Genomic DNA, 13,992 nt, shown 5'->3' on the forward strand with positions numbered 1-13,992 from the left:
CATGTAAATACTATAAGAAGGGAGAGGAATTTTACCTGGATAGCTGGCTGAGTCACTAGAAGGCTTACAGCAGGAGAGGGGCGAGTATAATTATAGAGAGGACAGATTTCCCCAGGTTCTAAACCCTTCCCAGTAGTGCTTAGTGAGGTTTTTCTTAGGACAGACACAGAACCCTGGAAGGGAGAAAACCTGGCATGGACTAAGGAAGGGAAGTGCTCCACACCTGTAGTACTTTCCTGGAAGGAAAGGAGTCAGTCCTTAGGGACATACCAGGAATTAGATCCAGCCTTTGCTCCTGACTCAGTAAACACTATAGGCGGAAGCTTGGAAACAGTGGGGCCCTTTCTCTTTGGGAAGACACAGATGTAAAAAGCCTGCTGGAACCAAAGAAAAGGGAGAGAGAAGGAGAACAGCAACCTGCCTGAGAGCAGGAGGAACCTTCCTCACAGAGAACATGGAGGCATATTTTCAAAGCACTTAGCCTTCCAAAGTTCCATAGAAACCTATGGAACTTTGGAAGGCTAAGTACTTTGAAAATGAGCCCCATAGTAACATAGTAGATGACGGCAGATAAAGACCTGTTTAGTCCATTCAGTCTGCCCAAAAAGATACATCATTCCATTGAGCCTGCAAAAAGGTGGGATAATGTGGGGTACAAATGCAATAAATAATAATAATAATAATAATAATAATAATATGTAATGAGTTTGATACTTCATATGTATGTCTGATCTGGATTTGTCCTTGCCATTTTCAGGGCACAGACCATAGAAATATGCCCAGCACCGTCCTTGTTCTAAATTTCCGAAATTGTCGAAGCCCCTGAAACGCTCCAATGCAGCCCATCCAAATCTATTCAGCCACGACCAGGGCACATACCACAGAAGTCTTGCCCAGCACTGGCTTTGCTTCCCAATTAGCAGTGTTGCTACCTAATATCTGCTAAGTTTTTTTGGATCCATTCCTTACAAACAGGATTCCTTTGTGTTTATCCCGTGCATTTTTGAAATTCCATTACCGTTTGAATCTCCACCACCTCCCGCAGAAGAGTATTTACATTTTCATTTCTGTTTTGTATATAGCTTTTTGGTTTTAACCTGTTCCTCCATACACTTAGGTTCTTTATATACATTTATTCCAGTTTCATAAACATTGTGTTTTTATGACTTATATTTTATTCACTTTTTTTAGTGTTCACCATCTATATTTTTTGTTTTTATGAGCTTCAGCTCTATTTCCTCCAGTTTTTATTTATTAATGTTTATTTTTTTGGAAGTACTTTTTTTAAACCGAAGCTTGACATTTTTTTTGTTTTTATGGCCATTTTTACATCAGTTTTAGTTGTACATTTCTTGTTGTTTATATATCATTTTATCCACACTTTAGTTCCATTTTTTTTGGTTTCAATTATTTATTTATTCCACATCTTTTCAGATGGAAGTTTGGTTAGGATCATTATGAAGCTTGACATCAGTTTTTTCCCCATATCTTTTCAGAAGGAGGCTTGGTTTGGGTCATACCGAGGCTTGGTTTTAGTTCTTTTAAACTTAGGGCCCTGTTTACTAAGCCATGCTGTAGGCGCGCTAACATTTTTAGTGCGTGCTAATGCTAGAGACACTCATCTATTCCTATTGGTGTCTCTAGTATTAGCACATGCTAAAAACACTAGCATACCTTAGTAAACAGGGCTCTTAGTGCTTTTCTTTATTTTTAAAAATCGGTATGACAGGACACAGGAATGTTTTCCTATTAAGAGACAAACAGCAGACATACTGGCAAATCAAACCAAGTCAGCCTTAGCAAGGAATCCCACTTGGGCCTCCCTGTTGGTCCTCTGTGCCCTTGGGTACCACCCTCTTGACCCTCTGTGGCCTTGGGTACCACACTTTCTGTCCCTCACCTGCATGCAGTGACAAAGGGTTCTAGAGAAAGCAAAGCAGGGGCCACTTCACTGAGCAGCCATCATCGCTCTTCCCTCCATGTATGGGCTTACTACTGCAGACTGCAGTCACAATCACTGCAGGCCTTAACAGGAGGTGTGAATTCCTGTAGCCGCCACCACCCCCCTCAGCATATTCACATGCACTCCAGATCCTGATCACCTCTTGCTGACAGTACCCAAATAACATTCTTGTGTTATGTTTTCATAAAAGCAACAGGAATCAAAGGAGTTTACATCATTGTAAGGAAGATAATTTTTTATGTGGTTCTGCTTATAACTGCAAAAAACAGATATTCGCCTCGGGGGATTTTTCAGTGTTTTTATGGTTAGAACTGAAAATCAGAAGCTTAGAGCTGTGCAAGTGTGGCCAAGGACCTTCAAGAAATACTCAGATTCTTGAAACATACCTTGTTAGCAGCTACAAGCACCTTATCCAGAAATCTCAGCCATTCAAAGATAAAAACTGGTCTCTTTGCTTCTGTGATTTGGGCCAGAGCTTCTTCGTTTAACAACAAACTATGGGCCAACTCCATGGCAGCTTCACCACCTGTTTCTCTGCAGATCATCCGTATCAGATCTCTGTAAAGACAAACAGGAATACAAATAAATACTGTCATTTTTTCTCCTAATCTAGAGGCCAGTTTATTAAAGCATGTTTTAATATTAAGTGCTATTCATTAAAACAGGAGCATTAAGAAGGTGTTATCACAATTAACATTAAGTCTATGATTAACTCCTCAGACCTTAACTCCTCCTTCTCCTGAGTGCAGAAGCAGCTCTCCTCTTCTTTAAGCACCCTCCCCAAATCTCACATGTTTATGTTTATTTAAAATTTGATATACTACCATTACTAATAAGAGAATTAAAAATGCATGTTCATGAAGAACATCTTGAAAAGTAGAAGGGGGTCCACAGTGAATGAAGGCTCTCCCTCTTTCTGTTCCAGTTCAGCCACTTCAGCCTATCCCATCAGAGGTCCAGGAAATGAGGGCTGGGGACAGGATAGAGTACGTCTAACATGCCCTGTTGGGACTGGCTTGGATTTTAAATTTAATGATATGCCTTTCCAAAACCACAAGAGAGTTATCAACTCAGAAACAGAAGAGATTTCCCTAGTCAAGGACGATAACTATCTAAGGTAGTGGTCTCAAACTTTCTTCTGTTGTGACGTATCTGACAATGTGTCACAAACTGTACAACTGAACAATTTTTTAAAAACCATATATATATATATATCATTTCACTGTTGCTAACAGTGTAATTCAAGGGAACTACAGACATAATGGTGGAGACTGCAGGGGTGGGAGTAGGGTGTCCAGAGGCCTACAATATTACCAGTTGGGGTTGATGACAAAAGTTGGGACCAATTACAGAGATCTGAAGTACCTGATTTACACATGAAAAGCACAAGCTTACTCTCTTCTCAAATCTTTGGTGACACACCAATGTGTTTCCACACACTGGTTGAGAACCACTGACAGACCAGATTTATTTTTTTTTTAATATCATTTTTATTAATGACCAAAAGATACAGGTGACAATAAAGTGGAAAAAAGAAACATTGCATTACAAGTGCGTTCCAATAATCTAATTACATCCATGGTCAACCTGGTCATTTATAATTTTTGCTTTCATAATGTGCCTATCTAACCTCCCACCCTCCCACCTCCCACCCACCCTCCACCCTGCAAGCTTACCCATTCAGAATTCTACTGCGAGCCATGGGAGTCAAGGTATCCCAGAACAGTAACCAACATTGTAATAGTCGATCTCCTTTTGGGGATGCTAAGTCATTTATTTCCCTACGTTCTAGGGCTCCTAGGGAGATCATAAGGGATCGCCACCGTGGCATGGAAGGGGGTTCCGATGAGATCCAATTCAATAAAATCGTTTTCTTTCCCATAGCAGTCGCCCTGCGTAGGAACGGTAACATACCCCTCCTTCGGTTCCCTCTCACCTTATATTTGTCAAATAAAAGGGTAGGTAAGGGGCACCACTGCAACCCCCAGATACTCGAGACGAATGCACAAAGCTGTGTCCAGAAGACACGGACCTGGGGGCACAACCAGAACATATGTCCCAAATGCGCCCCAGTTCCCGCACACTTAGGGCAGTCATCCAAAGGTCTTAAGGCAGCTCTAAACGCTCTATGTGGCGAAATGTACATTCTCATGTTAAATTTATATTGGGATTCCTGCAGTGTCACCTCTCTAAAGGTCTTATACCCCATTGCCAAATTAGCCTGTACCATCACTCCAGTAATAGAACAGCCCAAGTCTCTAGTCCAGGCCCCAGCAATCTGATCATATGATATCTCCGGGCAAAGCCCTTTGAGTTTAAAATGATAGAATTTTAGAGGAACCGAAAGCTGCGCCTCCAAATCTAGCAAATCTGTAATTTGTCTTCGTCTCTGCGAGGTCAACGACGCTCGGGGGAGGGAGGCAATGTAATGGCTCAATTGCAAGTAGGAAAGGGTAGCCTGTACTGGAAGTCCAACATTCTCACACAAATCCTTGAAGGACTTACATTTGCCTTCTTTTGTTAATACTTGAAACAGGAATATTATCCCCCCCTCCCTCCATGTCTGAAAAGTCTCAGTATCCGTGCCCACTGAAAAATCTACATTGCCACCAATCGGTAGGAAGGGGGAAGAGTGGCACTCGAACCCTCCAGCTTTGCCCAGCCATCGCCATGCACGTCTCAGCGGCGTGAAAAGAGGAGCATATCCTTTGGCGGTGGGTGCTTTGCCAACTGGTGCATGCAACCAATAGCTAAAGTGATATTTGCTCACTAGTTTAGTTTCAGGAGTGGGAAAGGAAAAAAAGGATGTGCCCCTAAACCAATCCGTAAGATGTCTCATGCAACCCGCCACTGACATACGTTGAATGCTGTGTACACCCAATCCTCCCTTTTGTATTGGAAGGTATGTTTGTTGTAGTGTAGCCCTGGGTCTCTTCCCATTCCATAGATATCTAGCTAGTAATCTGTATAGTTTCCGCTCGTCTTTATATAAGAAGAATAGAGATAGCACCTGGACCACATATAGCCATTTCGGAACCAGGACCATATTGTACAGAGCTGCACGCCCCCACAAGGACAGGGGAAGGCGCTGCCACATTTCTAAAGTGTGTTGAGTCTCTTTCCACAAGGGGGCTAAGTTGATTTTATAAAGTTGCTTGAGCGATGTTGGCAATCTGATCCCCAAGTAGACCAAGTAATCAGCGGTCCACTTCAACGGGAACCTTCCCTCCCAGCGCTCCCGCACGGAGAGAGGTATTGGTAGCACCTCGGACTTCTGTGAATTAAGTTGGAACCCCGAGTAATATCCGAATTCTGCTATGTGATCTAAAGCTATTGTCAACGATGTCTGAGGTTGTGTCAGCACTAGGAGAATGTCATCTGCATAAGCCAATACTTTAACATGAAGCTGTGGTAGCTGAACTCCCTCCACCTCTGGGTCTTTTATAATATTGCGCAGCAGGGGCTCCAAGTATATCAAAAACAGAAGTGGAGACAGGGGGCAACCCTGTCTCGTGCCCCGTCTTACCAAAAAACGTGGAGAACACATTCCATTCACTAAGACTCTGGCTCCAGGATCCGTATATAGTGTATCAATTGCATGCAAATACCACCCGGACAACCCTATGTATTTAAGTGTTTGAAAGAGATAGTCCCAATTCACTTGGTCAAATGCTTTAGTAGCGTCCAGGCCTGCCAACATTAAGGGATGACCCGTGGCTTCCGCATACGCCACTGCCATCAGGGCCCTACGGACATTGAGACCTGGGTGTCTCCCCCGCACGAATCCCACCTGATGGTCCCCTACTAAAGCCGGGAGATGTATAGCCAGCCTGTCAGCAAGGACTTTAGCTAAAATTTTTACATCTACATTGAGAAGAGATATTGGCCTGTAAGACCCTGGCAAGTCGGGTGGTTTACCCGGTTTCGGGATGAGAACAATTAAGGCTTCATTCGAATCCCTGGGCAGCCTCCCCACTCCCACAGCTGCTTCAAGGTGAAGTGTCAGGGGAACACTCAGTTGGGTCGACAATAATTTATAGTATTCTGTAGAGAAACCATCCAGGCCCGGAGATTTTCCCAAGGACAAACCCTTGATCGTTTGTTGAACCTCTCGGGCCTGGAGGGGAGCATTCAACTGATCCCGGACCACCTGTGGCAGTACCGGGAGGCCTGCGTCTCTCAAATAATCATCCAATTTTGGTCCCCCCTGCTGCGCCTCCGGTTGGTATACTCGGGAAAAATAATCTCTGAATATGGCCAATATATCCTTAGGACAAGATTTACGGGAACCATCAGGTGCCAACACCGTAGAAATAAATGTCTTCTCTGACCAGGCCTTTGCAACTTTAGCTAGTAATTTCCCAGGTCTATTACCATATTTGAAATAGTGATATTTACGGCCAAAAGCTTGCCTCTTGGCCCGTTCGTGGAGTAGTGAGTCTAGGGCCACCTGTGCCGCAATCACATTGTCATAATTGGTCTGGGTTCTACATCGTATGTGCGCACGTTTAGCTTGTTGGTATTTACGCTCCAGTAAAATTATGCCTTGGGAGATCTTTTTATTTCTTGCGCTTAAGTATCCGATGATTTCCCCTCTCATAACTGCTTTAGAAGTTTCCCAGAACAATGTCGGGTTGTCTTTGTGGGCTACGTTATCAGATTCAAACAGTTTCCATTTTTGTACTAGGAAATTGCCAAAGTCTCCATCCCCCGCTAAGTAGGATGGGAACCTCCATGACTTAAATCTGTCTACATTTTGTCCCAGTGCTATATCAGCCCAGACTGGGGTATGATCTGATATCGCCATTGTTGCCATATCTGTCTTAACTACCCGAGAAAAAAGCGATGTGGAAACTAAAATGTAGTCTATACGGGACCAGGTTTTGTGGGCCTTCGACAGATGGGTATAGTCCCGCCTTTGCGGGAATAGTAACCTCCAGGGATCTACTAAGTCCATTAACTTACAGAGATAAGGTAATCCTTTACTGCGGGGTAGTGCGCTCCATGCCCCGACCGTCGAGCGGTCGAGGTCCGGGTCAAGCACTTGGTTAAAATCTCCCGCCACAATCCAAGGGGCCGTATCGTATTTGAGACCCAGATTTATCAATGTCTGGAAAAATTCTGCATCATAACCGTTTGGCCCATAAACAACACATAGGTAGTATTCCTGTCCCATAATATTGAGATGAAGTAGGACGTATCTTCCCTTAGGGTCTTTCCCTATTAATTTAGAAGTACATGGGAGCCCTTTCCTAATCAATATCGCCACTCCTCCCCGTCTAGCCCCGGAGGAGGAGTAATAACACTCCCCCACCCATTGCTGGCGCAGCTTTCGGTGTTCCTCGTCTGAGAGTTTGGTCTCTTGTAGGCATACTATGGAAGCCTTTAGGCGGTTCAAGTGTGTTAAAATTTTTGATCTCTTAATTGGAGAGGTAATCCCCGCCACATTCCAGGTCACTAATCTTAAATGTTCAGTCAAAGCAGTCTTCTAACTTCGTCAATTTAACATATAGCAAACCTAACTTAACGCCCCGGTTGCCCAGCCTCAACCAAAGGCTCCTTATATCAACCAACACACAATCATACCATGGTTTACCCAAGCCCACAGCTCTTCTTTGTGTCCCTTCATCAATCTGCTCGCTTCTGCTTCCATTCCCTCCCTCTCCCTCCCCCTTCCCCTGTATCTCCCCCCCTTGTCCTCCCCCCATCTTCCCCCCACTAACTATCTGGCCTGTCTTACCAATCTCACTGTGTTCAGTGAGTGTAGCAGGCAGAGGTCTAGATGCTATAGGAGCCCTACCCTTCTTTCATATCAAAATAAATGTATCATAGTTAGTGTCTCACATAGCCCAGAAAGCCACCAAGATCACACCGTCAGGTATTCGAACAGCTTTCCGCTCCAGTCCATTCCTGAGCCATTCCGCCATATGTCTCTGGTCTACCATCTTGTTCACCCAGCCATTCGGTCTCACTCTTTTTCACAGTCAATTTTCGCCGTTAGCAGCCCAACAAGAACTTTCTAGAACTCAAGCAAAGTAGTAATCCAACCGGCAACTGCCAACCAAGAACTCCATCAACATATTGTGTGGTTAAACCATCTGTGGAATATATTGGCAATCCCCCCAATGTCAGGTCTGGTGGTGATTCAACCACTCCGCTACAGCATCTGGTTCAGTATAAGTTGTCCAGGTTCCATTCGCCAAGATTTTCAAGGTTGCTGGATATTGCAGGGTGAATTTGAACTTTTTTTCCACTAGACAGGTGCAAACCGTGGAAAAAGCACGGCGTTGTGCTGCCAAAGCCGCAGAGTAATCCTGAAAGATACGTATTAAGGTTCCATCATACTTTGTAGTTTCCCTGCAGCTTTTATACTGTCGCAATATTGCCGCTTTTTGGGCATAACAGTGAAATTTTGCTATCACCACTCTGGGCCTCGATTCTCTTGTCGGCCTAGGTCCTACACGATGTGCACGTTCAATTCGGATCGTACGGCCTTCTCCAGCCTCCGGGAAATGTGCCTGAAGCCATGTTTCCAATGTGCGTTTTAAGTCTTTATCTGCCAAGGATTCTGCAAATCCCACAAAGCGGAGATTATCGCGGCGCGAGCGATTTTCCAAATCTTCTACTCGCTGCACATTCTCCTGGACCAGGCGTTGTAGTCTTTCTATCTCTCCCAAGTTATTTTGTTGACCATCTTCCACCTCCGCAACCCGGGCCTCCAGCTCCCCAGTCCGACGGGAAAGTTCTGTCGTGAGCGCCGACAGCCCCGTTATCTGGGCAGAAAGCTGATCAAACTGGGGGGCCAATGCGCCCACCACTGCTTCTGTAAGTTCTGGCAGCGTGAAATCGGAGGCCGGGCGGGAGGGTGAATTCGCCGGCGAGGCGGCCGCCATCTTGGATTCGCCAAGTCTCGGTTTCTCCTCTTTTTTCTTCGTGTTTTTTGCGGTTTGCGCCATCGCCGATCGCGTTAAATATTTGTCCATATACTGGGAGAGCGTGTGCGCCTTAGATTCTCTACTTTCCGGGGTCGGAGACGTCTTTAAAGGTTCGAATTTCGGGCAGGGCTCCCAGCAGCCGAAAATTCACTTCCTTCCCAGCTCACAGCATCACGTGACCTCCGACAGACCAGATTTATTACATACCTTTTTATCCCACAGACACAAAATGGGGGTGGGGGGGGGGGACAATTTTAATAAAGAAGCCTTTAACCTGATAACTGAGGTAACAGGTAAATGACAAGTAAGTGATTTGTCCAAAAAGTGAAGTGAAGTGGGAAATGGACCACAGCAACCCTGGTTCTGAGCCTGATGGTCTAGTCACTAAACTACTCCCCTTCTCCTAACAGAAGCCAATAACTTAAAAACCTATGTTGTCTCTGAAGAAGTCATTAGTACAGAGCAATTATCTTGTCTAACATTTTGGCTGGGGAAAATGACAAAGTAACACCTTTTCATTTACTTTCACTCAAAATGTAGGTTTGAACTCACAAAAGTGTGTTAGACAATTCACAAACTACTAATGATCTGGATGTGTGATACCCTTTGAGCCAAGATTAAAAAAAAAAAAAATCCAAAGACCTATCCAAAGCTTAAGGTGTGCATGAACTTTAAAGACTGATCATGGCCATTTTCTTGAGAAGGGCTTGTCCTTTATACTGAGCATATCCTAGCTACAACACCATCTTAAATCCAAATAAATAAATACTTCTTACAATACATACACTTAACTTGTTTGGCTTCCAGTCATTCCTGAAGAAGGAACCTGCTTGGTCTCAAAAGGTATAGTACTACATACAAAATCCCTGGATATTTTTTTTTTTATATGGAGCCTAAAAGGGTATCAAAACCTGCAAAACAAATCCAGTTTTTGGCAGATTGATATGAGTACTACTAGTGTTCATCACAGCAGAGGTAGCCAACTTCAGGCATCAGAAACAGGTCTGGCTTTTCAGCATATCCACAATGGATATGCATGAAAAGTAGTTGCATGTAACGGAAAGAGCACACACAAATATATATTGAGCATATTCCATTATAGGTATCTTAAAAACCAATAGAAATTTGCATTTATGGATCACCTTTTGTAAACAGAAGCCTCAAAACTATTTACAAATTAAAAATTATCAAAATAAACAACACAAATAATATAGTTTCAAATGGGTTACATGTTTGGGTTATTATGCATCTCCTATAATCAATTACTGCAATATCCGCTACTTCTGTGACTCTTAAGGACTGGTGCTCCAATGTAATCCTGGAAAAGCATGTTTATTGGCAAACAGAAAGAAAAAGAACCTCAGTATATGCTTTCAACTTAATCATAATTTCCCCCCATATACAAAGCTATTTTTAAACAGAAATTGAGAAATCTCATAATAAAATGGAATTGAAGAGAGAGGATTTTAGGTACAGTAAACATTAAATTAAGCTCCAGTGCAAACTGTTCTAACACAGGCATTAAAAACATTTTTTTACTCCCAATGCAGTAAGCTAATGGCATGTAAATTAAAGCAACACTAAAGAGCGTGCATTGACAGAAAAAAAAAAAAGAGAGATCACCACCACATTAATCTGAAGCAGTTTGCTACATTGCATATAAAGGGCTCCTTTTACAAAGCCACGCTAGCGATTTCAGAGCAGCAAACGCCAAGAAGCCCATTCAATTCCCATGGGCTTCTACGCATTCAGCGCATGCTAATCAGTAGCGCCACTTTGTAAAAGGAGCTCAAAATGTCTCCCTTCCTGTCAACATGTGAGTGGAGGCTGGATTACACACAGACAGAAAGGGAGACACTTAAATAAAATAAAGGTTGGCAGGCCATGCCCCACAACTCCTACACCTAACCCCACCAACAAAAATTACCAGAGCACCCTCCATTTCCCCCTCCTCCAGGGCCCATTTGGCCCAAGGTACTATAAGCACAGGCAGCATTCAGCTCAAGGAATCCTTGGACCTGAGAGTCTCCAATGTTCTTAGAACTCAGCCCCATCCCCACTCCAGACCAAATATTTAATTTAGGTATTTATAATTTGTTTAACCATCAAGTTCAAGGTGGAGGACAATCACACATTATAAGCAGGTATTTTATATACTGTACTTACATGGTCTGGGGAGATGTACAGTGACACACAAAAGCACAGACATAGATCAAGTGCCGTTGCAATTTTTCAAGATGGTAGCACTCAGAAAGGACCAGCAATGAATGCTTCCCTGGATCAAAGGAGAATTAGCCAACATCAGAGGCTCTTTGGTCCAGGATATCCCTGACACAGAGGGTGCCCAGGACAATGAGTGACCTCGGTCAGATAGCCTCTTGGAGGTGACAACCAGGCCCACATGACTAAGAGTCCTCTGGGGTGAAATGCTGCACTTCACCTTAGATGACCCTTTAGCTCCTGGGTTGCATCTTTCTCTTTTTTTTTTAACTTGATATATCTCACACCTTTCCAGATCTGAGCTGTTTACAAACAAATTCAACTATTCAGTTAAAACAAAAAATTAAAATAAAAATAAAACAGAAACTCCATTGCTATAGGAAAGACCTAACACATGTACACTGAAGAATCATTCATTTTATCACACGCAATCATAATTATTAACATAATACACTATAGTCAGTGCAAGCTAGATCTATCTCCTGGGACTACAAACCAAAAGCTGGTTTAAAAAGTATGTTTTTAATAAGCAGGTTCTACCCAAATCTCCTTGAGCAGACTATTCCAAAGAACTGGTGCCTGCCAGAAAAAAAGCCCTCTCCTGCATGACCATCCAACGTGCCATTGCCAAAGAAGGTACCGACAACCTGTAATCTTGAAGAGACTTACGGCACCTTGCAGACGTGTATAAAACAGTCCACCTCCTCAGCAGGGGTGGGGGCAAGATTCACCAGGCCTGGTACCTGCAAGGCTTCTGGAGGCAGGCAGAAGGTTCTGCTCATGTGTGTTGGCACCCGGCGAGCAGGAGTGTGACAGACTGATGGAGAAGCAGACACAGGAAGGTATATGTGTGTGTGTGTGTGTGTGTGTGTGGGGGGGGGGGGGGGGGGGGGGGGCTGGGGGCTGCCCCTGTTTTGTCTCTTGGCAGCCCTGCTGCTCAGATATAATGGTTCCTACTCCCACAGTGTGATAAGCGAAGTGCCTTCAACTTGCATCTACAGGAAATGGGTAGCCAATGATATTTAATATACATAGGGGTAACATGCTCATACAAACGAGAATTCCCTAAGAGCCTATGGTAACATTCTGCAACATTTGTATCTTTTTCTAGGAAGACCTACATATATTATACTGTACACCTCCTTGAGTGAATTCTTTCAAAAGGTAGACAATAAATCCTAATACATAAAATAAACTATATTGCTGTAGTCCAATCTTGTAATTACCAGATCATGGACCAAGGTTTACAAAGCTGTCTCATCAAAGTAACCCCTAATGGAGCTCTTGGGAAGAATGTTTTCTTCCCAAGAGCTGAAATCTGCTCTCATCAAAGGATAGGGTATACTCAATCACAACCCCTGTATCACAGAATCTTTACTCCAGCCCTGAGCTAAACTAAACATTTTGGGATCTTTCACTAAGGTGAACTAAAGCATTTAACATGTGCTAAATGCTGTGCAGCCCATTGTATACCTATGGGCTGCATGGGACTTAACACACACTAATCCATTAGCACACCTTAGTAAAAGGACCCCTTAGTGTTACCACAACAGTAAAAATATGTGCTAAAGATTAGTGTTGTTTTTTTTTTTTAAACACATGAGTAACTTAAAATGCAGGCTTTTTTTTGCATGAACAGTGCACTACCATTTGGTGCAGTAGTTTTTACCATTGATTTTCCCCGCTAAAAGCATTGAGAGTAAGATTAGCAAAGTAAAGTTTGGAATAAACAGCTGGCTAAAGGATAGCGCAAGTACCTACATCGGGGCTTAAAAATTTTAAACCTCTCCCAGATCTGATTGCAAGGCCAGGAGCCAGCACTTCGTAGCGCTATGGGGATTCAGGCCCCCTTACAGGGGGTACTTTGGAACGTATAATCGAGCCAGTCCATGGAAACCGATCAGGCCTACCGTGAACAGAACACATACACTAGGAGGAACGAGAAGCAGCACACGTGACCCTACGAGAGACACAGTTTCCTAACCGAAAAGAAACACCGGCTACATGACGAATAAAAAAAAGGAAATGATAGAAATATCACCTCTTTTGCCAGCGTTTTCCTTCCTTCCCGGTCTATCACACCCAGTACATAAACTGTTGAAAGTAAACAGACGAGACCACCACAACTGTCACCCTGTCCCTGTCGCAGCTGCCAGCCGCCACCGGCTAACCCCCCCTCCCCGGCTTCCCGTGCTTGAGCTGGTTTTACGCATGCGCAAATGGACCAGATGAGGAAGAGTTGTAGAGCTATTGACAGCGCCGGGAATCTGACGTCGAAGCCGCATGAGTCACTTCCGGACGAAGAGTAAGTAAGTGGCAAGCAAGTACCCTACCGAGGTAGGAGGGGAGTGGAATCGAATCGTCGCTTTAAACATGGCGGGAGAGAAGGTGGAAGAAGATGATTACATGTCTGATAGCTTCGTTAGCACGCAGTAAGATCTTTGGACGCACATTCAAAATGATGTGACAATTTTAGTATGTTATCAAAGTAGTACGTTTATTTAAGCTAAAAAAACAAACAACTTACGGAGATAATGGTAAATAACAGTAAAGTAAAAATTATGGTGTGTAGAGAAAACAGTAACAAGGACAATTCCCGGGCTCACTTGGTGGCCAATATGTTCCTGCTCCGCTTACATTTCTTAAGTGGTTCTAGGTTATAATTCGTTGAGGATTATAAGGCCAGAGGTGATTGCTACTGCTGGATTTTTGTAGTATTTGAGTCAGGGGCTGTTGCAGAAAACCGCTCATTAGAGCTGAGTGCTCCCTTAAGTTTTCATCTCCAAAATTGCAAGCTTGTGCGCTAATTAAGACAAGCACACTTTTGTATGTTTGTTGTTCACTGAGGGTAGCTAGTACTCTGTGTGTGTCCCA

At 43.6% G+C, this 13,992-nt stretch overlaps 2 protein-coding genes across 3 annotated transcripts in view; one reads left to right on the forward strand and one right to left on the reverse strand.

The window, feature by feature from the left end:
* Positions 1 to 13,295, reverse strand: part of HEATR5B (HEAT repeat containing 5B) — a 226,389-nt gene extending 213,094 nt beyond the window's left edge. The window contains exons 1-2 of the mRNA XM_030196394.1: positions 13,160 to 13,295; positions 2,350 to 2,521 (exon numbers count right to left, since the gene is read on the reverse strand). Coding sequence (XP_030052254.1) covers positions 2,350 to 2,508 — 159 coding nt within the window. The 5' untranslated portion in view covers positions 2,509 to 2,521; positions 13,160 to 13,295. The remainder of the gene's footprint in view (positions 1 to 2,349; positions 2,522 to 13,159) is intronic.
* Positions 13,296 to 13,418: 123 nt separating this feature from the next.
* The window catches only part of GPATCH11 (G-patch domain containing 11), a 75,634-nt gene continuing 75,060 nt past the window's right edge, over positions 13,419 to 13,992 (forward strand). For both annotated transcript variants that reach the window (XM_030196404.1, XM_030196403.1), the window contains exon 1: positions 13,419 to 13,550. In XM_030196404.1, coding sequence (XP_030052264.1) covers positions 13,517 to 13,550 — 34 coding nt within the window. In that variant the 5' untranslated portion in view covers positions 13,419 to 13,516. The remainder of the gene's footprint in view (positions 13,551 to 13,992) is intronic.

The sequence above is a fragment of the Microcaecilia unicolor genome, chromosome 3 (genome assembly GCF_901765095.1).
Source record: "Microcaecilia unicolor chromosome 3, aMicUni1.1, whole genome shotgun sequence".
Lineage (NCBI taxonomy): Eukaryota > Metazoa > Chordata > Amphibia > Gymnophiona > Siphonopidae > Microcaecilia > Microcaecilia unicolor.